The sequence below is a fragment of the Furipterus horrens genome, unplaced genomic scaffold, assembly GCF_987537825.1.
Source record: "Furipterus horrens unplaced genomic scaffold, mFurHor1.1.pri manual_scaffold_11, whole genome shotgun sequence".
NCBI classification, from domain to species: domain Eukaryota; kingdom Metazoa; phylum Chordata; class Mammalia; order Chiroptera; family Furipteridae; genus Furipterus; species Furipterus horrens.
Window position 1 is genome coordinate 23,891,573 of NW_028327181.1, and position 26,342 is coordinate 23,917,914.

General features: G+C 51.1%; 1 protein-coding gene across 3 annotated transcripts in view; it reads left to right on the forward strand.

The window, feature by feature from the left end:
• Positions 1-26,342, forward strand: part of FLI1 (Fli-1 proto-oncogene, ETS transcription factor) — a 119,248-nt gene that overhangs the window by 67,061 nt on the left and 25,845 nt on the right. For 2 of the 3 annotated variants that reach the window (XM_090290867.1, XM_090290868.1), the window contains 4 exons: positions 2,097-2,305; positions 11,108-11,262; positions 15,057-15,260; positions 23,127-23,192. In XM_090290867.1, the coding sequence (XP_090146993.1) occupies positions 2,097-2,305; positions 11,108-11,262; positions 15,057-15,260; positions 23,127-23,192 (634 nt within the window). The remainder of the gene's footprint in view (positions 1-2,096; positions 2,306-11,107; positions 11,263-15,056; positions 15,261-23,126; positions 23,193-26,342) is intronic. The other variant, XM_090290869.1, reaches the window with a different exon arrangement.

A 26,342-nucleotide genomic window follows, 5' to 3' on the forward strand; every position in this document is an offset into this window, starting at 1 on the left:
AACCAAAAATAGTTATTATATGGAGATACTAATGTGTGGGTAATGGATGTAATAACCAAAGGAGCCCAGCTTTTGTCTGAGCATGACATGCAGAGGAAATGGAGAGAGATCCTACCAGATTTTAGTCTGAATCAAGGGACACCCTCTTGGGGAGGGTGTGAGCCTTTTACTGTTGGGCAGGCAGCTCAGCTTAGAGACCGCCATCTCTGGCCAGATCTATAGCGTGCAAAGCCTTGGGGTGCAGGAACAGTCTTCCCAGAGTATGTTCCAGAAGTATCCCCTGACCCCAGCCAGTAGCAGCCACAGAAGGACCTTTGCCTTTGAGCATGTCTGTCCCCGTGCCGGGGTTGAGAATGCCCTGGGTGAGAGATAAGGCAACAGGTTGCCAGCCAGCAGAGCACACTGTAATTTTAGAGGCACAGGGAGGGTTTAAGTAATGGTGGTGTATTAGAGCTTCCACAACAGTGCACCACCGACCGGGGGGCTTAATTAACAGACATTTAGTTTCTCACTGTTCTGGAGGCTGGAGGTCCAAGGTTAGGGTGCCCTCAGGGTCCAGAGGTCTCTCTCCTTGGCTTGCAGATGGCCGCCCTCTTGCCGCTGTTCGTGGGGAGGGTCCTCTGTGCACACACATCCCTGGGTCTCTCTGTCCAATATCCTCCTCGTACAGGGACACCAGTCAGATTGGATTAAGACCCATGGAAAGGCCTCATTTCAAGTTAACCATCTCTTTAGGGCACCCACTTACGAATACAGTCAGTCACCTTCTGAGGCTGGGCTTCAACAAATGAATTTTAAGGGAGCAGTTCAGCTCATAACGGGTCACGTAAGAGAATCTTAGCTTGAACACAAAGAATCATCGTAACTGATATATGGGGTGTTATCATAACTGACATTTCTGGGGTGCCAGAGACTGTTGTATTTTTCAAGCATTATCCCATCTCGTCTTCACAACTGTAGATTGCACAGCTTAGGTTGTCGTTAATTACAGACTACTACTTGCTTTTCTGAAAAGTGGTCAACTTCCCTCCATGTAATCACGTGATGCAGTGAGCATCACCCCCCAGTCCGTGACCTGGGGTCCGTGTGATTGCATGTGACTTGGAATAATGGGAGAATCTCACCACCGTGCTTGGGTTGGTAGGAGCTCCCTGGAGAGCGCAAGGCTTCCTTTCCCAGTGCATGGTCCCTGCAGACCTGTGTCAGGTGCCAGGGAAGTGTGAGCGGGGAAAACAGAGCTACCCCTGGCAGAAGGTCTTCCCCCATCCTCCCATTCGCCTGGCTGAGACTCCGCTCTCACTCCCGGGCAGGCAGAATCGTTCGAATTAAGACAGGAAGCTGTCATCTCCAGGGCCAGGTGAGGGAGGCTGAGGGGCCACTCCGTCCCGGGGTGGTCTCCCGTCCAAGTTGGGGGTGTGCAAGATGTACTCAGTCCTCCCAGACAGCCCTGGCACCCGATGCGGAGCCCTCCAGTCAAGCTAGACACCTGTGCCTACATCCTCTCCTGGCATCCACTCATCAGCCCTGAGAAAGCTATTCTTATACCTGTTTACAGATAAAGAAACCGAAATTAGCTGGGGCCACAGCCCTGCCCCACCCTTCCCCTGTGTGACCTGGAGCTAAATACTTACCCCTCTGGGTGGGTCTCACCGGCCTCACCTATGAAGCGGCTGTTGACTCTCATTTCCCCCTGGCTGACTGCTCTCACAGCGACAGACACTTCTGCCTCTAACCGAGAGAGAGCCCAGGGCCCCGGCACCTCCACACGTGCAGCTGTGTGGCTGCTCTTCCTGGTTGGCCGCTCCCCACCTTCCTGTCCTGGGGCCCCAGCTGCAGACGCAACAAATGAACACTCTCCTATGGATCCGCCACCCCCACTTGAGTGCCCCAACTCTCCCTTTGTCCAGGGTAACCTGCAAAGAAACCATCACATTTGCATAAGGGTAAACTTACCCCAAGTGGGAGTCAGCCAGCTTCCGGAGAAGTGGCCCGGGGCAGCCCTGGGCCGCCCTGCCAGCTCAGAGGAAGAGCAGGTGAAGGGTGACACTGGGCCAAGAGTGACACTGGGCTTTCTCTCTCCTTCTCTGGCCCTCCAGGAGGCTCTCTCGGTGGTGAGTGACGACCAGTCCCTCTTCGACTCCGCCTACGGTGCGGCCCATCTCCCCAAGGCCGACATGACCGCCTCAGGGAGCCCTGACTATGGCCAGCCCCACAAAATCAACCCCCTCCCACCACAGCAAGAGTGGATTAATCAGCCGGTGAGGGTCAATGTCAAGCGGGAGTATGACCACATGAATGGATCCAGGTAAGCCCGCCAGGCCTGCGCGGCTCCGAGGCTGGAGGCACGCTTGCTGCCAGGTGTCTGAGTAGGCAGGTCTGACGTAAGTGGCTTCTGGCATTTAGGGTTTCTGCAGCAGATGAGGCTCTGGGGCTGAGCCAGGAACCTGAGTCATTCCTAGAGAGCTGAGATGAGAGAGAGAGAGAGAGAGAGAGAGAGAGAGAGAGAGAGAGAGAGGCAAGGGCTGCGGGCAGAGCAAGGGCAGCGAGCCCCGCTGGCTCTCTGGGTTAGGCCCATAACCTTCTCTGCAGACATGTATGGAACACAAGTTTTGTGTCAGGCCCAGATCTAGCCCCTCTTGGGAATAACTTAGCAGTAAAATACCCTTCCCTGTCTTTGTTGAAGATACTTGACCTCTCTGGGTGGGTCTCACCAGAGCAAAGATGGCCAAACCATTGTAGTAAAAGCCGAGCTGACGACAGAGGTGAACATTCGGAAGGGCTCCCTGTGTGAGGGAGGACAAGCCACACTTAGAAAGTATGTGACATGGGTGATGCCAGAGCAGGCAAGACTCTGCTTGTAGAAGTGGGGGGCGAAGTCAAGGAAAAAAAAGTCACAGGGCCAAGGAAGAGCAGGCCTGGTGGACAGGCAGCCCAGGTACCAGTCCTGGCTGTGCCCTTGGGCAGGCGGGGTCTGCGTCTCTGAGCACCAGCTTCCTCCTTTCTCAAACCACCCTGGAGGGTCTTCTCCTTCCCAGGGTTAACACTGATGCTGCGGGGGAAGGACCCAGCACAGGGCGAGGACTCAGAGAGTGTCTCAAGGACGGTGATAGTGACCGCCACGGACAAAGGTTTGAAAGAGAGAAAACATTGGTCTCATTTGTGAAATACCAGGTAACCCAAAGGGTCCACAGCACAGAGAGATAAATGTGACAATAAGAGTGGGCCCCGAATGGCAGGCCAAGAAATCACGGAACTCATTCCACTGGCAAAGACTGACTTTGAGCATAGACATGATGTTTTAATACCATCAGAGCTAGGACTTCAGACTAGTGAGCTGACGGTCATTGAACACAGAAGGGCAGAAAGGGGAGAGTCAGAAAGAAAAGTTAAAAGGTTATTGAAGGATCCAGAAAAGAAATTATAATGTGCTGAAAGAGGTTGGTGGTGATGATTAGGGACGTCGAGAGGGATAGAGACATGAGGGGCCTATCAAAGGGATGATCGCCAGGGTTAGGCCAGCGGATCTGGGAGGGGAAGGGTCAAAGGTGACGGAAGCCTGATGTTGCTCCGAAAGCTGGCAGCCTGTCAGCAGCCCCGGGAGCAGGGAGAGGAGATGCACTGAGGGGAGGTGTCAGTGGCCCCTGTGGGGTTTTGTGAGCCAACAGTAGAATGTCCAGATAAAATTGTCTACTAGGCTTTGGAAACTGAAGCTCAGGTAATAAATACTGGGGGGCTGGAACTGAGGTTTGGGCCTCATCTCTAACATGTTTGAACTGTGAAGTGGGTGAGGAGGAACTGAGTCTAGAGAGAGAAGAGAGAAGGGAGTGCCCAGCAGCCCCTGGGAGCCCCTCTCCTGATGGTGGGAACACCCAGACCCACCACGTCTCAGTCCCGCTAACCCAAACCAGTCCCTGGGATCCCAGCCACCTTCCCGAGTCCAGGATTTCAGGAAGGCTCGGCGGTTTGGAGCCGGGAGCCCCGTAAGTGAGTGTCACCCCACGGAGGTAATAGGTATTGAGTTCCTCACTGTGTAGGCAGGGTAGTCCGTCACACGTTTTTCCGTGCTGTCATTTGCTACCCACTACTCTCTGATGAGGTGGGTTCTGCCATTACATACTGGCCCAGAAAGGCAAATTGGTCTTTGAGGGGGTAAATGACTCGTCCAGGGATGCAGAGGAGGAGAAGCTGGCTGCAGAGCCCAGGCGTCCTGACTCCTGGCTGGTGGCCCACCCCCCCGCCCTGCCGTGCATTGTGCTTTTGAGGTCACCTCCTCAGTTCTGCCAACATTCACCGTGACAGCAAGGAGGGCTCTTCAGCAGAGCCTCCCAGCTGGCCTGCCCACCATGGCCCCGGTGCTTGTGTGGACAACCTAGACCCCACCCCCAGAGAGCCTTCCACCTGTTGGATCCTGAATCCAACCCCCGCCCACCTCAAGCCTAGCCAGCAGCACCTCTCCTAGACTACCCTCGGCACCCTGTTCTCCCCGCGTCCCCTCGCCTTCCTGAAAGCTGTTCTTCAGGCTGCAGATAGAGTCATCCTTGGAAAATATTTAATTGTCTTGCTGAAAATCCTTTCCTGGCTCATGGCAAAAGCCAAAGTGCCTCCCATCGCCCCACCATCCTCGGGTACCCTCTTTCCCATCCTGCTCCCCATTTCACTCTTTCCCTCCACACTCCTGCCTCAGAGTCTCTTCCCTTCTGTTCCCTCTTTCTGGAACATTCCTACTTCATCTTGCCATAGGACTATCTCCGTCACTTATTTCAGGTCTCTGCCTGAATGTTACCTTCTCGGAGGCCTTCCCTGATTACCTGGTCTGAAACAGCACCTGTCACTTTAGCCTGCCTTTGTCCTTCTTAGCTCTTCCTGCTTCTTATCAATTCCCTCATTAAATGTGGGCGGGCTTTTTTTAGATGAGCACATGATAAGTGCTCAATAAACAGTTGGTAAGTACATAAGTGAAAGAATGTGTGGCTAACCAGGCTCACAAGTGAAGATGCTTATTCCAGGTCATGCAGAGCATTAGCGTATAAGCCGACAGGTCAAAGACCAAGGTCAGCTGTGATCTCTACCTCAGACGGAACCTGTGTTTGTACTCAGCCAACCTGCATATGGGACCCAACTGTTCAAGGAAGCCTCAAGTGCTCCAAGATACTAATCCTGGGCCAGGAGGGTCCCCAAGGAAATTCATTTTCAGAATCCACCTGCCAGCTCATTCCTGGCTCCAGTCACACCAGAAGCCAGCTGCAGGACAGCTCTCTGGATACCCCAGAGAGCAGATACCTATCTCGGGTTTCACAAAGCAGCCCTGGCTTTTGATTTGCCTCTCTTGACCCAGACCACGCGCAGGTGATAAAGTAGGCTCAGAAAGACGGATGTATCCTCACCCCCTCTGGAGAAACAAAGACGATGCAGTGGACTCCCAGAGCCGAGCAGGTTAGGCACAGCTCTCACAGCACCTCGTCAATATCCTCTAAGTGCTTACATTTAAGCTGGACTGGCGGGCAGCAGGAAGCAAGGGTTTCCAGCAAATACCTTTGCTTAGGGTAGAACCATGTCGGGTCCTATTATTTGATCATGCGAAAAGAAATACCATGATCAAATAGATACCAGGCTATTGAAATCTCTCGTCCTCAACTCTGTAGCTTCCCCTATCCCCTGAGTATTATTGCTCATGGCATTTTCAATGCAAAAGGCCATTTCTCACCTTAGATGAGGAAACCAAAGCAGAGGATACAATTTGGGAACTCTCGGCTTGTGGACTGGATTTGGGGTCCCCTACAGCGGCCACTAGCCAGGTGGTGCCTTTGAGCACTTGAAATGTGGCTAATTCAAAAGTGATATGTGCTCTACCTGTATAATACACTGCATTTAGAACACTGAGTATGGGAAAAATAGTACAATAATTAATTATTTTAATATCGATTATGTTGAAATAATCTTTTGGCTATATTGAGTTAATGTATTGAATATATTATTCAAATTTCTTTCACTTATTAAAATTTTTTTTAAACACGTGGCTACCAGAAAATGTAAAACTATATGTGTGGCTCACATTCTACTTCGAGTGGATAGGACTAGGCTAGAGTATGTCGGACCGTCCTGTGATTCAGAGTGAATTCTCTTCACGTTCGCTGGTAACATGGGTTTCTGAGTTACTTCTTCAGCCTTACTGGAGCCCCCATAGATGCTCCTGTCTCTGGAGGAGGTATTCGGTGCACCTAAAGCGACAGTGACTGGCTTCCCTCTTATCCAAGTAGCTAGCCCTTTGAACAAAGGTCCAGTGGAGAGATTGAGGTCTGAGGAGCCGAGAAAGTCTAGCTTGCCCACACCGTGGGAGGTTGGCTCTCTTTCTGCATCTCTTCCATCTGTGGTTGAGTCTGTTAGGGTGAGTTGTCCGTGAAATAGCATGGCTCACAGGTTCTGTGTTGGCTGTAGACTTCAGCGACTAGATCCAAGCTGTGGTCTGCAAATAACTCAGCTGCATCCTGCCTCAACCACGGGGCTCGGAGAAAGCATCCCTGAAGGAGAAAGTATCAGTTTATGGAGAGAAAATGCAAGGACTTGCTTGCCTTGTGCACCAGGCATGCAGGACCTGAGTTCAGTATTACTCTGCCCCGGTGCTCCCTAGAATGCCCGCCAGGATATGATGCCCTTATTAGACACCTAGACACTTCCATACCATCTCCAAGAAGATCAGCTTCACACACCCTTAACTCCTGCCTTCTGAAAGGGCATGCGAAGGCTTCCCAAGGTTCTGAACCCTGCAGTATGAGGCATGTCACACATAACCTGTGTGGGAAGCTGTCCGCAAGATTTGGGAGAACCTATGAACATCTACTAGGTACAGAGATTAAAATAGCAATTGCGTTGGGTGGTGGCTTTATTATGGGTGATTTCCTTTTCTTGAAATTTGCTTCTAATTTATGTTACCTTCTTTTCAAAACAAAAAACAAAAATCTTATGCGTACACCTATGCATGGATCCTATAGTAATCCTTAATCCTAATTTTTATACAATGTAGACACATTACATGGAAGACACACATGGCAGGTCCTAATGCAATCCTGTGGCTTGGGTAAAGTCCAAGCTGTCACGTGAGCTGTGTGAGTGTTGGGCACCTATTGGTGCCAAGCCAGGGCTGTAGATCTATGGATCTGGGTGGCAGACCCTGAGCGAAGCTGCCCGGAGTTCAATGAGAAGGTAAAAAAAAATGTTTGTCTAGTCTAACAGGATATTCTTTGGGAGCAGGCTTTGAATCCCCTTTTCTTCAAACACCGAAGATTTCTCATCTTGTTTTAAATGGCTGAACAGTTTGCAAAGCACTTTTGGAAATCATAGTTGTCTTTGTAAAGCAATGTTCACTCAACACACAAAAATGGGACCAGAGGCATAGAGAGCTTATGTCCAGTGGTGAAAACAGAGGACCAGGGTGTAAGGGTCAGGCCACCTTGGCTGTGGCCTCCCAGGCCGTGGCTTTCTGAGCCAGGGCTGAGATGGACGTGCTCTGAGTTAACCTCTTGGAGCCACTCCCTCCTCTGTGCTCTGCTGTGGCAGCCCCAGACCCTCCTGTCACCTGTCCCAGTGCTGTCAGCTGCCTGAAAGCCCTAACCCCATGCTTGCCGTAAGTGCGGGTCTCAATACAAACTAGCGGTAGGGTAGCCGGGCTGAATGGCCAACCCTCTTCCCCTCCATCTGTGCTCCCCCTCCCTTCCCTCTTGTCTCCATCCGGCCTCTTCACAGGCGCCAGCTGCCTCACTAGAGAGCAGCCTTTATGCTGGGCTTCACCTGGACCGCCCCCAACATCTTCGCAGTAGCCATAGAGCCCAATGGCCACACGTGAGGCAGGTGCTGTCTGGAGGAGGAGTGTGGCTGAGAGCTTGGGGGTGCAGCGGCACGTGGCAGGCCCACGGTAAAGGTGCCGCTTCCCTTCCCTCTCTCCCCGAGCCGTCAGAGAAGGGCCAGCCTGGGCAAGTGCCGCGGTCCCGGGTGGGGGCCAGGCTTCTCCCAGGGGCGCCCCTGTGCAGAGCCTCGCTGAGGGGTCTGGGACTGAGGACAGAGCCCGTTCCAGAGGAGAAGCTCCCCAACAGATCACTTGCCCAGCTGGGGAGCAGGTGTGCCCACAGGGGCTGAAGGAAGGAAAGAGGAAACGGAAGTAGGAGAGTTTCTATGGGATGGGAAACGAGGAGGTTCCAGCCACTGTATGGCTCCCAGTAGTCACCCCAGCAAAAAGCCTGGTCTTGACCTTGGTTCTGACGCTGTCCTCCAGGGGCTGGCGTTCCTGCGTCCTTAGTACCCACCTCCCCAGGAGGGGCCTATGTCACCCTGGGCTCACAGCTGCTCTTCTTACCAGGCGACACACCGGGCAGCTTTTACCAAACATTTCCTTTCTTGAAAATGTATTTTTCTCTGCTTCTGGCAGAAGGGACAGGCCCTGCCACAAGTGCCTGAAAGGTTACTGCAATTCAGTGATTTCTGAGGTCCTGACTTCTCACCTCAGCATGGCAGGGGGTCAGTTTTGGGCTCAGCAATCCCCAGAGGCCTGGCTGATGTGGAAAAGAATGTTTGGAAACATCTTTCCGATGTTCCTAAGGGAGAATGCAGCCCACAGAGGAGCACGTCTTCTGTCACGCCGGCCCTGGATAGACAGTGCACTGCTGCCTGAAAGGGCCCCCGCCCCTGCCCATGGCCCTCACGCCTGGGCTTCCTCCAGGGGAAGTGTGCGCTCGGGCACCCCCACCCTCCACCAGAGTTCCCAGCTCATGAAAACGCTGCTCTCTTGGTGGAAGGCCAACTTAATCCTCCCACTTCTGCTGCACTGGGGTTGCTTCACAATGGACAAGTAGGCTGAGGAAGGCTGCCAGACCCTGGCGGCTCTATGTACGTGTGCATGTGTGCGTGCACATATGTGTGTGTGCATGTGCTGGGTGTACGTCTATGGGTGAGCGCACATGTGTGCTGGGTATTGTGTGTGCGCATGCGTGTGTTGCTGTGTACGTGTGTGGGTGTGCATTGGGTTGCATGTGTGTGCATTCATGTGTGTGTGCGTGTGCGTTGGGAGCATGTGTGCGCACACGTACACCCGCTTGTGGTTAGCCATGAGGAGGGGGATCCCAGTGAGCTCGGCCATAGCCCGGCTCAGACCCAGGACCAGGGTCTTTCAGGGACGGCTTCATCTCAGGCCAAGTCCTTCAACAGCAGAAGCCAAAGGCCAAATCCTGGTGAAAAGTCCTGATGAGCTACTGCCTCCCTCGCACTGCCATGGGGACATTAAACCTTCAACAATCTGGGGCTCTGACGGCTGGTTCTTGGTTCTCTGCCTGGAAAAACAGTAGGCGAATAGTAAAACCTTAAATTCTAACATGTGTAAGTTATACATCTTATTTTCATTTTCAGCCCATGTTCCCCTCTGTAAGACATCAGGAAAAAATTACCGTCTGACTTCTAATATCTCAGTGGAGCATTTATCTCCCAGCTATGATAAGTGATCTTCAATATTTTTTTCCTTTCAGATTAAGAAACAAATTTATTTAATTTTCTTTATTGAATGTGCTCAGGCCTCCCCCACCCTGCAGAGCCCCTGCCCCCGCAGGACTGTTACTCCCTTCTCTGCCTCAGTGGATGCTGTCCCTGCCTGTGGAGCTACTGCTGCCATGTTGCGAGATGAGCGAGACCCCATCCGGCACAACCCTGCTGCTGGAGACCCCGTGATGGTCAGTCCTGACCACAGCAGAGCAGGGAAGGCAGTAGCCAGGCCTTTGGAAGCCCGGACAGGTTGTGTGGTCCAGGGTCGGACGGCTGCGATCCAAACCTTATCTGAACTCCTTGGTCTGACGCTGGGTTTGGGGAGAACTGGCTGCTGTTCCCCAGGTGGCCAGGACTGGCAATTCCTGTTCCGTGAACCTGCAGCTGCAGCCTCTCCTTGGCCTTCTGGTCACCTCCTTTGGTCCTGCTGCTGCTGCTGAGTGACAGAGTAGAGGGGATGGCGGGGTAGGATGGCCCTTCCCCTGGGCACACTGAGAGGTGCTGGGGGTATGTGGCATGTCCTGCCCACCTGCTCCGGGCACCAGGTATCAACTCAGACCTCCAGGTGGCTACTCGTTGCTGAGCTGGAGCCAGTGAGCAGGCTCTCTGCACCCCATTGCAAAATCCCTGGTGCTGAACTGGCTACGTATGTACTTCAAGTGACCTTGCTCTGTCCCTTGTGCACCTCGACATGCTTCCTCTGTGATCTTGGTGGCGGAGGGTGCCCAATGCCACAGCCTCTCTGTCAGGTTGAAGTTCTTGGATTCTATTCCTCCTTCATGCAGCATCCAGCTCTTCTGCACATGTGTTTTGATAGGGAAGCTTAACACTAAGGACGCAAATCCAGCTTTCACCTCCGCTAGCTGTGTGACCCTGGCCCAGTCACCTCACCTCTCACTTTCCTTATTAAAAAAGGGAGCTGTTAACCCTTGCAATGCCTATCTTGAAGGGTTATTTGGAAATTCACATAGAACAGTGTATGAAAAATGCGTTGGAATCATATTCATGCAATAGAAATACATATATTTACTCAGGAAGCATCTATTGCTTACCTCCTAATCAAAGTTCTGTATAGAACTGGCTGTAATCTACATCAACATTACAAAAAAGTAATGTCACCATCTCGGGACACTCCCTCATCCAGCAAGCGGAGGAGACACTTGCCAAGCTAACGGTCCCACAGCCTGACAGTCCTAGAACCAGCACAGGAACACTGAGTGGTGGGAGGCAGGGATGGTGCAGGGGCCACCACGGGCACGTAGGCTCCCTGGCAACAAGGTAGAAAGCGTCAGCTGCAGGCAGGTGGGAGCTGCAATCCCGTCCTGACGAGTCCAGACTCTAGTTGGGGGCAGTAGGAGCCGCCGGAAGCTTTTAGGTGCCGTAAGGATAGGATCACGCTGGGATTTGAAGACAACTCTGGCGGCAGCGTGGAGACTAGAAACCAGGCTGCTCCTTCCCCTCCTCCTGACACCGGGTGGGGCAGGAGATGGCTCCCGCTGTCGGAGCGATGGGCTGGGTGAGCTCCAGTGCGGTGCGGGCACAGTGGCAGTGACGACTTCCCGGGCTTTGTCTCCTCTCCGTCTAGGGAGTCCCCGGTGGACTGCAGCGTTGGCAAATGCAGCAAGCTGGTCGCTGGGGGCGAGTCCAACGCCATGAACTACAACAGCTACATGGATGAGAAGAACGGGCCCCCTCCTCCCAACATGACCACCAACGAGAGGAGGGTCATCGTCCCCGCAGGTACCGTGGGAACCAGGGTGCTGTCTGGCATCCGTGTCCTCGCCCTTCTGGGCGAGTAGTCGAAGGGCAGGTCTGTCCTCGCGGCATCTGAACGTTGACTTGGTACCCTGCTGCCCGTGGAAATGCTGACTTGGGAAAGGGGCACGTCTTGCCTTCCCCCCACCAGCTGCCATCCAAGACTGTATCCCAAATGTCACCAGAACCCGGAAGTGCAGATTCCAGAAGCCCACCCTCAGACGGGTCACGTCACAGACTCTAGGTCGGCGCCTGGTCCCATGGGAGGAGGTCTGCAAAGAAAGCAGAGGCAAGGCCGCCTGAACCCAGCAGGAGCCCGGGGAAGCCTAGACGTGCGCACCCTCGCCTTTAGGGAGCAGGGTGGCTACCCGGTCTGTCATGCCCATCAGCCATGCGCCTCCTGGCATTGGCAGGGGTTCCACCTTTCCAAAATTAGAGCCAGCTCTTTCAGGTTCAAAATAGAAATAACTATATTTAACAAATGGAGCTCCTTAACATGTGTGCAGCAAATTATATCATTATGTAAAAATAGCCTATTTTTCCTAAGTATTGGTGCTGTTGGTTACAGAGAATAAAATCATTGTTCCAGCCTCAGGGTATTGGCTGGACGCTCGGCCTCAGCCAGACCAGCAAGCTCAGCCGTCTGGTCCAGACGGGAGTTTGAAAACTGAAGCGTATAGAGTTGGTGCCAGGTGGAAGGAGCTAGAATGTCCAAACCTTAAGCAAAGTGAATTATAGGGCAGAGATTAAAGCTCATTTTACCAAAATAACTTTACCAACAAGGCAAAGCCCCTTCCATTTGGAAAAGTATAAGTGCAGTTGTGTCTGAGGTAATGCAAAAGCATTTGCTTCTTGGTCTAGAAGGTGTGGCTTTGTGTGGGCCTCTCTCCCTGGCCCTTTGTATTTGTTTTCCTTGGGAAGCTGTATCTCACCATCTCCTGGGACCACAGCTACACCCATGTATTTGTTCTGGGCCAAGTTCAAGGTGGCAGGGGTGGGAGGTGTGGGGACCAGTGAGGCAGAAGAGGGGTGGGCTAATGGGAATCTTTCTGTGCTTATAGGACTTGAAAACTGTTCATGAAGCATTTTTAGTTTCTTTCTTCAACAAGCGCGTGAGCTCACAAAGGCAGAGAAAGAATTGCTCCCATTCATCGATCACTTTCCAGGTGCCAGGCACTGTGTGCACTACTTTATCCTCGTTACATGACCTATATCACCTTAATGCTGAACGTCCTCTGGGACCCCAGCTAGGAACGTTTAGCTCAGGTGCATTTGTGAAGTCCTGGAGCACCATGTCTTCTCCCTTCACATCAAAAGAAGGCAGACAATGAAGAAGGCACCAAAGTGGACAGGGTGGGAATTTGTCCACACTCCCCAAAGCCAAGCCTCACCAGGCTGTTGGCCTTTTGGTAGTGAACTTTTGGCCTTGCCAAACAGTTGCCAGCATGGGAAAGAGATCTTGAGAACTGAAGGGTTAGGAGAACAGAGATTATCTTTGTTTTTTATTCTCACCCGAAGATACATTTATTGTTTTCAGAGGGACAGGAGGAGAGAGAGAAACACATTGATATGAAAGAGAAACATCAATTGGTAGCCTCCCCTGCGGTCCCTGGCCAGGGATCGAACCCGCAACCTAGGTATGTGCCCTGACTGGGAATCGAACCCGCAACCTAGGTATGTGCCCTGACTGGGAATCGAACCCGCAATCTTTTGGTGCACGGGATGATGCTCCAACCAACTGAGCCACCTCGCCAGGGCCAGAAATCATCTTAACCCCATGTTTACATCATCTCACTTCCATAGACACTTTGGGGAGGGAATAGCAAAAGAGGACAAAGATGGCCAGACTGCTTGGCTGGCTCTTCCACTCTAAATAAGTGTTGAAATATTTTCAACAAGAATATCAAAATGTCTGTCTTCCGCAGGCCAACATAACTATAGCAGTAATAATAGAAATAGTGTAAATTCATACCAAGGGCTTTTTAAAGTGCTTCGTGTAATGAATTCACCAGCGATGGACTTACTCCCCTGTCTCGCCTCTGGCTCGGTCCTTAAGCATTATCCTCAGACATTCTGGCTTTCTCCAGGCAGCCCCCCGGGCAGGCCCACAGATCGAGGCTGTAAGACATTGGCGGAGAAACCGTTTGAATTTATGGGGGGATTTTAAGACAAGTATATATGAGGACCCTAGCTAATCACCAGATCCAAGTTCAGATAGGAAGGAAGTGGGACTAAATCATCCAGGAAATACATTTGGAAGAATTTAGCATGATTCAGAGTGAAAGATTTATAATCAATTGTGTTGTAAAGGGAGAGAAATAATATTGCAATAGAGCTCAACGCAAGAGAGGAAATAATAAAATTAATTACATGTATGGTGTAAAATCGAATCTGAGGCCTTGGATACTGAACATGAGCAAAGGGGGGCAGATGAAATAATACGCTCCAGAATCCTTTTTTGCCCTCGGCCACTCCGCATCATTCAAACCAGGATTCCATTTTTGCCCAGAGCCTTCACAAAGTCCTAGCAGGAGAGGGTGACATGGCTGAGAGGTAGCACAGATATTCCTACCAAATAAACCTGCTAGTAGAAGAGGCCCAGCAAAAGGCTGACAGTGGACATACAATGCCCTGTCCCCTCTCCTCGTCCAGGAAGCCTTCTGTGACTCTCCACATTTACTCTATTCTCCTCCACTTCCAATTGGTTCAGTTACCACCAGAAAATCTATTGCTTCATTATGTGCTTTCCTACCTGAATGCTTCATGTGGAAGGGTCTCTCATGAGGCTGAGAGCCATGTCGTTTTCTTCTATGAGGAGCATATTTGAAGGATTTATTGGATTCACTAATGACTGGTTGCCAAGGAAAGAGGTGGCTTCCAGACTGTGCTAAGTGATAAGCTATAAAGGCCTCTACCTACCATGGGCCCTCCTGGACTCCTCACTAGCACTCAAGGTGCATGCACCGCTCCCCCCTCACACACACACACACACACACACACACACCTGGCCAAGAAGGAGCCGTGAGGGTCCTAAGCGCAGGTGGCCCCAGTTCTTATTATTGATGTTCACTCAGGGGCTCAGGGTTTTTTCTCCGATACCATTCCTCACCTCTGGGCACTGACATATCCTAAAAACATTTTGGGGATGATCTGGTAGAAATTTCAACCCAGCTGTGTCCAAAAGGAGAAAACACAGGCTGGATACGCGTTGAGGGCTAACACCCCTGGGTTTTCCACCCACACAGATGGGCTTGCGGGGAAAGTGTGTACAGAAGTGTTCTCTCTGTAGCCATCTGAGAATTGTGTTCTTCCATGAAATCATCAGAGCTCTCAAGATACAGATGGTTTCCCTTTCCAGAGACACTGGTCCCTGGATCTGTGGAACTGTGTTTATTTTCATTTTGATGCCACCATTTCTCAGGCAGAAGTTTCAGCTGACTTCCCGAGGCTTGAAAGAGGGCGCCGTCAGGATGTGCAGCGAGGCATCTGAGAGCCTCGCCGGAGTGCTAAGTGGTTCAGGCAGCGCCAGATGCCAGGGAGCCAGATGGGAGAGCTGGGGGGACCATCTGGGAGGGAACCCAGTTTCCCAGTGAGGTGGTGGGAGAGGGAGAGAGACAAGGAAGAGGGAGAGTGGGGGGAAAGGAGGGAAGGAAAGGGGAGAGGAAAAGGTGAGGAGAGAGGGGAGGAGGAAGACAGGCGGGGAGAGGCTGCCCGGCCTTTGTGAAGGGGAGGGAGCCCCGCCACCCGCAGCCCTTGCTGATCGACCTTCTCCCCTGCAGACCCCACGCTCTGGACGCAGGAGCACGTGCGGCAGTGGCTGGAGTGGGCGATAAAGGAGTACGGCCTGATGGAGATCGACACGGCCTTTTTCCAGAACATGGACGGCAAGGAACTGTGTAAAATGAACAAGGAGGACTTCCTCCGCGCCACCTCCCTCTACAACACGGAAGTGCTGTTGTCACACCTCAGTTACCTCAGGGAAAGTAAGTGTCCTTCTATGTCGGGGCTGCGAAGTCCCCGGAGGGTGCAGCCCAGGTCCCTGGGGCTGGGAGAGAGCTCTGCCCCGCTGCTCCCAACGAAGACAGGCGTCCCACGGAGCCAATGCAGGGAAGGCAGTCGGGTGGCCTGCCCTGGTCGGTGTATGTTGGGCGGAGGCTGCAGGAGCTGCGGGTTTGGGGCTGTCACGTTACCAAGGTCAAGGGGGCTCCTCCTGACCCTGCAGGCAGGGCAGACCCAGTCCCACAGTGTCAAAGGAAATAAAACGAGGAGTGGAGAAAAGTAGGGCGCTGTGTCCCGGAGGGGCCGGCCAGCAGCTGCCACACCCTGCTGTGACAAGCCCTTCCCAGGAACACCTCAGCCCCCTAATTATAAATGCACGGATGCCGTCGCTGGTATCTTCCTGAGCAATGATTTGGCGTTCCTACAGTAACTCTAGATTCATGGACCTCGGACTTAAGGATTTGAAATTACACATTAAGTTCCTCTTATCCGTGGGGTCACCCTGGCACCTCCTAACCCCACCCTTATGGCCACCACCTACACCCGCTTCTTAGCTAAGTAGGGAGCATAGCAAAGGAGCTATAGGTCTCTTAGGGTCTGTCCGAAGCTCTCTCCTGGCACAGTCAGGGGGAAAGAGCTTTGGAACGGGAGGTTTTACCAAAGGAAGCGCACAGTCGCCCGAAGGATTTCTCTACTGGGAGGGTCCCGTAGCACCAACAATTTGATATAAATGCCATTTGATATGAAACATACCCAGCGACGGGGACAGAATTCTTTTAGGCCCGCTAATGACCTCGGCCTTCACTCTTCACCAGAAATCCAGGCCAGGTGGTCTACCAATGAGCCTGGGCATTCAAGGATTATTCTGTGGCCAGTGAAGATGGTACTAAGATCAGGGAGTTGAAGCTCCAGGTCAACAGACACGGAGTCATCCTACCAGGAAGGTTTCTAACAGTCAGTCCAGCCCAAAGATAGACTGGCAGCCTCGGATACTCAGTATCTGTTGTCAGCGGTCAGGACTGCTGGGGATCTTGAAAGCATTAAGCTTTGAGGGAAGGAGTTTGGTGATTCTAAAGCCCCTTCCAAGCCAAGATCTTTGGACGGTGCCAATGGGCTGCTTTTGGGGTCTCCTGGGCTAAGTTCTCCATTGTCCAGCAGGTCTTCAACTTGCCATCCTTGTAATCGTTGGTCTCGTTCTGCAACAATGAGTGCGCTGCGTGGCATGAGGACAACACACACTGGCTTTAAAAATGAAAAATTTAAAAAATGCCTTCAGCAGTTTCCCCCGCTGCCTCCGGGCTGCTCGGTCGCCTCTGCGGGGTGTCTGGCATCCACGGGGGGGAGTGTGGATGAAGCAGTATATGGTAACACCAGAGCCATGACCTCATGTCTGGGTCCTGCTGCCACATGAGGTCAGCCCAAGAAGCAACCATTTCAGAAAAGGGGGGCAATGTTCCACCCGAGTTTTTTTCTGAGCTTTGGATAATTAACATTTTCTAACAATCTGTATTTATTAGCCTTTATGCGTTTATAGAATTTTTTTAAAAAATAGGATCTTTGTGCAGAATCCTGCAATGATGCTAGCTAGGCTGGGCAGCAGTGGAAGCGGGCATGGGGGAGATACCAGCCAAGCAAAACCCCTGACCCAGCCTGCCTTTCTGCTTCCCCTGGATCAGCCGAGAGGAGGCCCTGGTAACGGCTGGAGCCCAATAATTTTGGGCTCCGTGATGGATACCCTTATGGGGACATGCTCAAGCTCTTTCGGACCTGATGTGGGGAAAGCCCATTCACGCCATGGGGTCCCCAGGCCCTGCTTTCTGGCAGGTCCATAAACAACCCGGGTCCCCACTAGACCCTCAAGTAAGACCAGGCATTTGGCGAGCTGGTCCTCAGTAACCACTGAGGAGGCTCTAAGGGAATGAGAGCGAAGGAGAGAGCAGGCGAGGACGTGGAGGCCAGAGAGTGCGGTGTCCCGGGGGTAGAGGTTGCAGGGCAAGGGGCAGTGTGGCCGGCTCCTTTTTCCCTCCTTTTGTTTTTAACAGACTTGTGGGCATTAAGAAAGATGCCGCAAAGTAATAAAAAGAAAATGAAGTTTCCAGAAAGGAGGTTTTTAGTGGAACAAATTCCCAGAGTTGAGAGGAGATGGAACAACGGGCAGATACGGTATGATGTTGAGTGAAACAGCACAACCGAAAGTGGTCTGTGCGTTGATATAAAAACCACATCTGCCTACAAAAGCAAAAAAATGAAATGCCTACATCAAGGGTCAGAGAAACTCGCCCCAGCATAGCGCTGTCGGAGTCTAGAGGCCCTGTGAGGAACCTAGACTTAAAATGGCCTGCTATCCTGGAAAACAATATTGATCCATGCTTCCTTTCCGTTGGTGTCTACCTTCAGGTTCCAGCCCCTGGGACGGTGGCTTTGGGTGGTGGTTGGCCTGCGAAACCCCTGTAGGAGGTCATGTGCCTGGTGGCCATCTGGATGGCCAGGAGCTCCCTAGTCTCCACCAGCGTGTCTTCAAACGCGTTATTGTTTTCCAGACTGATGTCCGGCGGATGTTTTGTGCTCAGGCAGGGAGGCCAGCACTCTGGGGAAAGAGTTGGGGCAGCTGAGTTGAGGCAGGAGGAAGGGACGCTAATGCCTTGTGCTTTGTCACTTGTCCTATTGTTGAGGAGGGCATGGGGTTCAAACACTTCCACTCTGGCAGGAAGTGGAAGGAGAATAGCTAAGTCCCTCCACACGGTGGAGGAAGTGCTGTGGGCTGAGGCAAGTCCACGGAGGGGAAGTGGAGACCTCGGAGCTGAACTGCGTGTCAGGAGGCTCCGAATGAGGCGAGCTTCCCCAAAGTGTCTGCTCTTTCTGGACTTCAGTAGTAAAAAGGAAACCTTATAGGATAAGAAGTTCTGGCATCACACTCACACTTTCACAAAAGGTGCTTGAGGGTTCATTCTGACCGTCTCGGAGGGAAATGATACTTTAAATGTTAAATAACAAATTTTGAGTTAATTTTCCAGGGTGGAGAATAAACAGCAATGTCCCAAGCTCCTCTCTACCCTGTCTGGTAGCCTGGCTTATTAGCATTTATCAGTCCTCCTAGGGTGGGGGTGGGGGCTGGTTCTTCAGACTTAAGTTATTCAGCTGTTCCTGACAGAGAGGCGGTTCCTGCGCCGTCCTTCTGTAATGCTGTGCACACTTGAAATGGGTGTGGGCTTGAAGAATGCCCAGAGTACTTAGGATCATTCTGGAGCCTCCCAGGGACTCTAGGGCTCAGGTGTGCCTCTCCCCAGGTGTCCTTCACCTGACATGGACAGGACGCCCCCTTGTGGCCACCGCGTGGAGTATCTATAATCCCCATTTTAAAGCTAACGCAACTGAGGCCCATAACGCTTCAGAAATTGGCTCAAAGGCATGGATAGAGCCAGTGGCGCGCAGCCTGGTATCTAAGACCCAGGCTCCCTATGTCCTAGGCTGAAGCCAGGCCCACAGACCCACCTCTGAGCTGAGATGACCCACGACTACAGGAGCTAACCTGCACCACACTTGCCTTTTCTCCTCCGCTTTAGAATTAGCCTCACTCCCCTGGGCCTTCCATGTTGAGAGCCAGACCACTTTGCCCACAGCCTTTTCTGTTTTTATTTGTCCCAGGAGATAAATGCTTTCCGAAAACTTTCCTGCGGCCTCCTGGAATGAGGCAGATTAAGCCAAACCTATCACCACACTAACCCTGTCCTTCTGCCTTCCCTGCGGCGCCCCACTCCGGACCTGACTGGTGCCCCTCCAGTATCTCGCTTGGGCACAGCCCTGTTGGCAGGGCCCATATTTACAGTCGTGGGCTGCGGGAAGTGAGATTGGGCCTCAGAGGGGGTGAGGACTGTCCCCATCTGGCAGTTCAAACTCAGGGCCACTGGGGGGAGTTTGGGGTTTCTGTGAGCTCAAAGGGTCCTGGGCGGGGTGGCCACAGGCAGCAGAGAAAAAGTCTTTCTTCATCTCACAGAAAGTCGGGTTCTGTATGTATAACTGGGTCTGGCCCGTGCAAGCTGCTGAGAAACTGTGTTTTTACATAGCGGCAGCACGAAAAAGCGTAAAGTATGTTGTGTGACGGGGGGTGGGGGGGCACAGAAAAGGTACCTCTCTGGATTCTCATGTTTAATGGAAACCTAATGGAAACCACATTTTGCGTCTTGTGACACTCCCACCAGCTGCCTCGGATGGTTGGGCTAAGGTGATGGGTCCGGCCGTTCGGCTGGTGAAGAATTATCCCTCCCAGGCCTGGGATCTGACCAGGACGAGAGAACAGGACCCCAGCAGAACAAAAGGCCAGGTCTCGCTGGACTCGGCCCTGCCTTGCCGCCCCCCCCCCCCCCCCCCGCCCAAGCCACTGCACAGAGCAGAGAAAAGGGAGACCCAGGTTCAGTGAACTGACTGGAGAATTCTCTGGGAACAGCAGACAAAGGCTTTGGCACTGGGACGCCCCTTGTCTCTCTGCTGCAGGTGTCGCGGATAAAGAGCTGGGGGTGGGGGAGGGGGGCGATGCAGAGCTGAAGCAAGCCCAGTTGTGGGGCTCTGCCCCACACCTGCAAAGCTGTGCTCCGCTCACTTCTGTCTCCTTTCAGATCCCAATACCTGTTACTATCTCTAGCATCGGATGGACTCCTAAATGGAGATTCATTTTGTTCTTACGTTTGCACATGGGGAAGGCCATTCTGTTCTCCACAGCTGCCACTTCATGCTCCGCAGGCCCCAGATAGAAATGCACATATGCCTGTACATATACACTAACACATAAACAAAGAAGCATGTAAATAAATGTTTTAAATTGACACGTAATGTACAGAGAAGTGCAAAATTCATAAATGCACAACTCAAGGAATTATCACCAAGTGAATCCACCCACTTGTTTAAATGCCCCCAGGTCAAGGAATAGACTGAAGGCCCCTGTGTGCTCTGTGTCCTTGTCCCATCCTTCCCACTGTGCTGGCTGGCAGAACTGCAGGCGAGTGTGGTCTGCTCCCTAGGTTTAGCCTGCAGGCTGCAGGGTCTGCTGGATGGAAATGGGATTCCTGCTTCCTGGGCTTTCTGACTGTGTGATCCTGGGCAAAGTAGTTGACTCCTCTGAACGGGGAATCACGTGATACTGGTTTTACAGGGAGCGGTCCACGAGCGTTGGCTTCCTTCCTCCTCCTCTCGGCCTGCTGACTCAGAGGAGGCGGGTATCTGGAAAGACCAGGAGCTCAGTGGCACATTAACCTCACACACCATGAGCCTGAAAGCAGGAGAAAGAAATCCAAAGCCAGAGAGCAGGGAGACCAGGCTCCAGGGAGGACCATCTCACATCCGAACATGGTCCCTTAAGAGGAGTGCACTCCACCACCCTCAGCATCCTGAGGAGCTCAGGGAGGAGCAGAGAAGAGAAGGGGATGTTGGTCCCCTGGGAGGGAGGTCAAAGGCCCTAACCAGCCCCTCCCCAGGGAAGGCGGCCTCTCCTTCTAGGAGTGAAACTTGAACCAAGAACAGTCTTCAAGGCAAAATCCTTTCCCTAGGTTACCATGAAATATGTATTTCATGCGAGCTTTGCAGAGGTCAAGTGACCCTTTCTCTTGGCTTTCTGGGAGTTTCCTGTGGAATTCATATGTGCCCGGAGAAGAACTTTCACCACGGGGGAAATTTAATAAATGTGGTTTATCTAAGTTTCGTGCTCTTAGCTAAATCTGCACTAATGACTCAGGCAGTTCGCTCCTCGGAGACATCATTTTTCTTTATTTGCTCCAGCCGTGAGGTTTTAGCCTGAGGGAGAGAATGTCGGGGACAGAGAAGCAGACATTCTTGGTCTTACTCCTGAGACTTTTTTCTATTCCCTTGGAACGTTTGGTTCCATTTCTTCACCTCCTCCTAATCATGGAGGATTATTTCTTATTGCAGGAGAATCCGTTCGTAACTCTAATTCCAGACGACAAGACTAATGCTCAGCAAGCTCTCTTATAACGGGCTTAGTGTATGTAATTGTGGGAGAAGGGATGTAAAAATAATAATGATAATAGCTAGCATTTATTGAACACTTATTATGAGCCAAGGTGTTTCTGAGCAATTTATATGTATTATTTTATGCAATCCTCCAAACGCCATGTTAGGTGTTATTACCAGTCCATTTTATATCTATGAGGAGCTTCGGGCTTAGAGAGATCAGGTAAATTGATGGAAGTCTCAAGGCTACAAACTGGGGGGTCTAATTTTAAACTCCGATTTGCATAACAACAATATTAAGATGCGGTTGTCCCAGCCTTGCTTTGTCCTTAATATGTTTAAGAACAGAATACCCAAATGCATTTGATTCCTGGATGGCACATGTATGGGACGGTCTCATTTCTAAAATGGTGGCACTTTGGCCTCTAGCGGGCTCAGTGCCATCACCGCCCCACCCCCCTCGTGTTTGTCTGGAACTATTTCAGAGTTAGAAACCAGCGGCCCAAGCCAGAAGTCATAGGTTGTAGGCAGTGGGATGATTTTTATAAGATTCTCTCCCTCGTCTGGCCAGGAAGGACACATTTGCTCAGAGGCACACAACCAAACACCCACGGCTGGGTGAGGCCACAGCTCCGCTCCTGCCTCCCTTCCTTGACTGGAGACTAAAAATAGGAGTGTCTGCCAGCCCATGCCCTGCGCCAGGCCCTGGCACCCAAGCCAGCCCACTCGTCCACAGGGAGCAGGGAAAGGGATTGTTTTCAGAGACGTGTTCAGCCTCAAACACCTATGTGAAGCTCACCGTGGCCTTGGTAGAAGCAGATCCCAGCCCTGGACTATGATAGCACAGTAGAGCTTCCCCAGAATTGCAAAAAAAAAAAAAAAAAAAACCGAAAAACAAAAACCCTCATTTTACAAAATAAAATTCTTGAATTTGTTTGAATCTAAGGAATAAGACTAGTTTTAGGAAAGAAGGGAGAATGTTTCTTATACAACAGCAACAAAAAAAGAAAACTACAATGCCTTTAAAATGCCTACACCCATGCCCGAGACAGAGTAGGCACACATTACAGTCTGATTTTAAAAGCTGGACAATGTATCAGCACTCAAGGAGGACGGCAGAGTCAGTGTGTTATGCCTCACGTTTGGCTGCCTTCTCTTAGACGTATGTAAAAGGAGGCAAAGTTACTGTGGGGACAGCTGCCGCCCCACGCCACTCTACCACAGGAACTATCCAAGGCCTGGCCCACCTGTAAAAGGACCCACATGTGAACCCAGAGGCGGTCACAGCAGGAAGGACTGTCTGTCCATCCGTCTTCCCCTCCAGGGTCTGGAAGACTTCAAGCTGCAGGCCGGCTCCGGCTGACTCTGGCCCCCATACCAAACCAAACCAAACAGAGAAGAACGCGGCCGAGGCTGCATTTCAGGCCTGCGAAGCCTGAAATATTTACTCTCTGGCTTTAGGTTTGCCAGCCCCTGCTGCTGCCCAGCTCCTTCATTTTTCTGATGAAGAAACCAAGGCCTGGACCTATAAAGCTGCTTACGGGCTGTTAGTGGCACAACGGGGACAGGCCCTGGAGTGCTCATTCCCATCCCGTGTTCTTGCTGTGACCTGGAGTGGACCCTGAGAACCTCTGAAGCATACATAGCTGCTGGGGGTGGGGGGGCTTGTAGGTGTCCCACTCACTGACATTCTGCCCTAACTACTCTGCCCCTGACTCTGGGAAGCTGTTACAGCTCCCAGAACGGGTTACATTCTCAGGGAGTCACCTGTTCCTCTTCCCCTCTCCCTGTCTCTTCCCCTCCCACCCCCCCCACCCCCCCATTGCGCCTCCTGCTCTTCCTCTCAGGAGCGTGTCCTGGTTATAACCTGCTTCCGCTTTGCCTTTCAGGTTCACTGTTGGCCTATAACACAACCTCCCACACAGACCAATCCCCACGACTGAGTGTCAAAGAAGGTAAGTCCGTTCTCTTGTGCATTTAGAGTCTTGCTCAGTATCAGGTGCGGCACGTTCCGTGCTGTTAACGTGGGTGTGGGAGGCTCCGGTCTGTGCCCAAACACAGCGTTTTCAAGCATCTGAGACAAGACACCAAAGCTTCCCCTGTTTGTACCACTCGCTGAAAAAAAAAAAAAAGCAAGGTTTTAGAACATCTTGTACAATAATAATGGCATAAAGAGATGATTTGAAGTTGTTACTCCGTGAAAGAAAATGTGTTGGTCTTAGAATGAAATGGCTATCACTCCCTTTCGAAGCTGAAAATTGCATATTCTCTGTTGAAGATAATGAAATTAAGGTTTTAGGGATTCTTGCAATGCCACATTTAAAACAAAATTTAAACACATTTTAGCAGTTCCGAAGTGGTGATTTGAGGATTTGGTCCAGCTGGTTTGGTTTGGTTGCAGAGAAAGAAAGTAGACTCGGTAAATACTTTCCTCGGTGACAATTTTAGCCAACGTTACAATAGCATTTCTCATTTCTCAACATCGTTACTTATGAAACAACATTGGAAAGGTGTATTGCTCCAGCTACTGTGTTAGAGTCTAGGCCTTTATGCAAGTGGATAGGATGGTAAAAGGAAGAAAAAACATGAATGAGAAAAATCTACCCAAGGCAAAGGAGTATTCCCTGGCAGAGGGTGTAGGAGTCTAGCAGGCATGCTCTCTGCCTTGGTTCTCTCTCTCCTTCACTACTTTGTCTTTAATGCACACCTGCCATGATGGAGCGTTGGCTGCATTTACAGAAGCACAGCATGAAAGTCCAGAGAAACATAAGACTTTTCTAATGGAAGAAATTTCAAGACCGCTTGGTTCAGAATCCTCATGGGTGCCCTGGCTGGGGGCTCAATTGGTCCCACACACCAAAAGGTTACAGGGTCAATCCCCAGTCAGGGAACATACCTGGAGTGTGGGTTCCATCCCCAGTCAGGGCACATACAGGAAGCAACAGATCAATGTTTTTCACGTCGATGTTTCTCTCTCTCCCTCTCCCCCTGCCCCACCTTCCTCTCTCTCTCTCTAAAAGCGATGAATATATCCTCAGATTTTTTAAAAATCCTCATGGGTTATGAAGGAAACCAAGACCCAAACAACCTGCGTGTCTTGGCCAAGTTTACACCTTTGATCACATAGGACTTTGTGTTTCCTGTTAATAATTTATAATCAAATGATGACAAAAAAAGAAATTAGTGGAGAAAATCTGCAACATGATGAATCTGACTGTAAGCTTTTGTGGCTTTCATTTGCTTCTTTCTCCCCTCCTCCACCCTGGGCTGGTCCTATTTATGCTACTGTTTTCCTTTCCAAATCAGGTTTGATAAATTTTCCCATGCAAATTAACTTATATTGACTCATTCCACAGTACAAGCCAAATTTCACTTGATGGCCCATTTCACAGCAGGTTGCAAATGTCTATAAGAGAGAAAATGTATGAGAGTAACACACAATTGGCGGCCAGGGTGCTTTTGGCTGCTTTGGGGAAATCACTTCATCCCCTGAGCCTTAGCGTCCCATCAAAGGAGGCGGCTGAACTAAATCAGTTCCAGTTGAGCCCAGGCCCTCGAGTGTGTGGCTTCTAGGGCAGGGACTTGGGAGCCACAGAGTGAGGGCCCTGCCTTCATTCAGAGCCGCTCTGCATCAGTCCGGTTCAATTATGGAACTTCATTTCATTTGCAGATTGGAGCCCACTTCTTGGAAGAGAAAGAGAGAGGAAGGAAGGTCAGGAGGGAAAGGGAAGAAGGGAATGGAGGGAGGGAGGAAAGAAGGAAAAAAAAAAGGGTGGGAGGAGATCCTTGAATGCTTCTTCAGCTCCACAGGCTAAGGATGGTTGAAAATGTCAGGATTAATTAATGAGAGACTCTGGGGCAGAGCCAATGGGAGCATTTTTTATATTGGGTTTAAAATACAGATTTTAGTTTAGAAGGCAGTTTGTCTGAGTTGAACTGCATTAATAACCAGCACATATTACTCCTCGAGGGGTCTTAGCTGTCAGCCCTCTCCTCTCCCTGCCATGTTGCATTTCCTTCCCTTGGCCCCTTTGTGTGCAGTGAGTACATGTGTGAGGCCACCGGGCTTATTCAGGCATCGCGGGAGCGGCCTGCTCTGGCTGGGGAGCAGCCCTCTTCTGAAATGAATTAACTGCAGTATCCAGACAAATGCACGCTGCCAGGATCGCATTCAGGTGGTGCCGGGCATTTATCTCCCAGCATTGGCCCTGGCCTCTAGAGACGATTAAGGCTGTGCTTTGCAGGTGCATCTTTTGTCCCCAACAACGCTTTCCACTTGAGCTGTCTTGCTGCTCCGTCGCCTCCCCCTTGTGAGATGGTCTGAATCTGTCTGAACGGCCATCAGCCACAAAACAAAATGCATTAGCAAGACAAAGCTAACCCAGCTTCCCGAGCCTCCCCACCTCGCTTTCTTCTGCTTTTCTCTAATCCCTACCTTTAGTTCTTAAAATATTAAGTGGAAAAATAAAGAGAACACATCATGCACCCTGGCACCATCTTGTTCAAATGAAGACACTCACAGAGCCCCAAACAAACCCAGAGTTCATCTAAAGCACTGGAGCTCTTTTTGTGTGTATGTGAGTGTGTGTGCGTGCGTTTGCACACACGCGCTTCACACGGGGCAGGTGTGGGCATCAAGCACAAAGGAAAGAAGTTGAGGATGATGTCTATTAATGCTTCTTCAATGCAGTCATCAAATTAGAATGCCTTTTGACTTGAACATGGCATAATCACCCTTCCAGCTTGTCTCTTGAAAATGATTGTACCCTCTAATGGTTATCTGTACCCAGGATGTAAGACTAGTTTTTAAAAATTAAGTTATAACAATCTTTAAGCTCCTTTTTGAACTATCTTATGGTCATAGACCCAGCTAGAACAGTAGTGATCGGCCTGCCTTTACTTATCGAGGCTAATGCAGTTAACTAGTCTAGGATGGAAGTGTCACTGCGCACGTGCAGTAGCAGCCACAGCTGCCATCTACGTAGAAAGTCTGTATTTGAGCCTGGCAGCCCCCCTAGGAGGTAGATGTGATTATCTCCATTTTGAAGACAGAGAAAGTGAGGCTGGGTGATGTTAAATCAACAGCAGAGCAAGGACTCAAACCC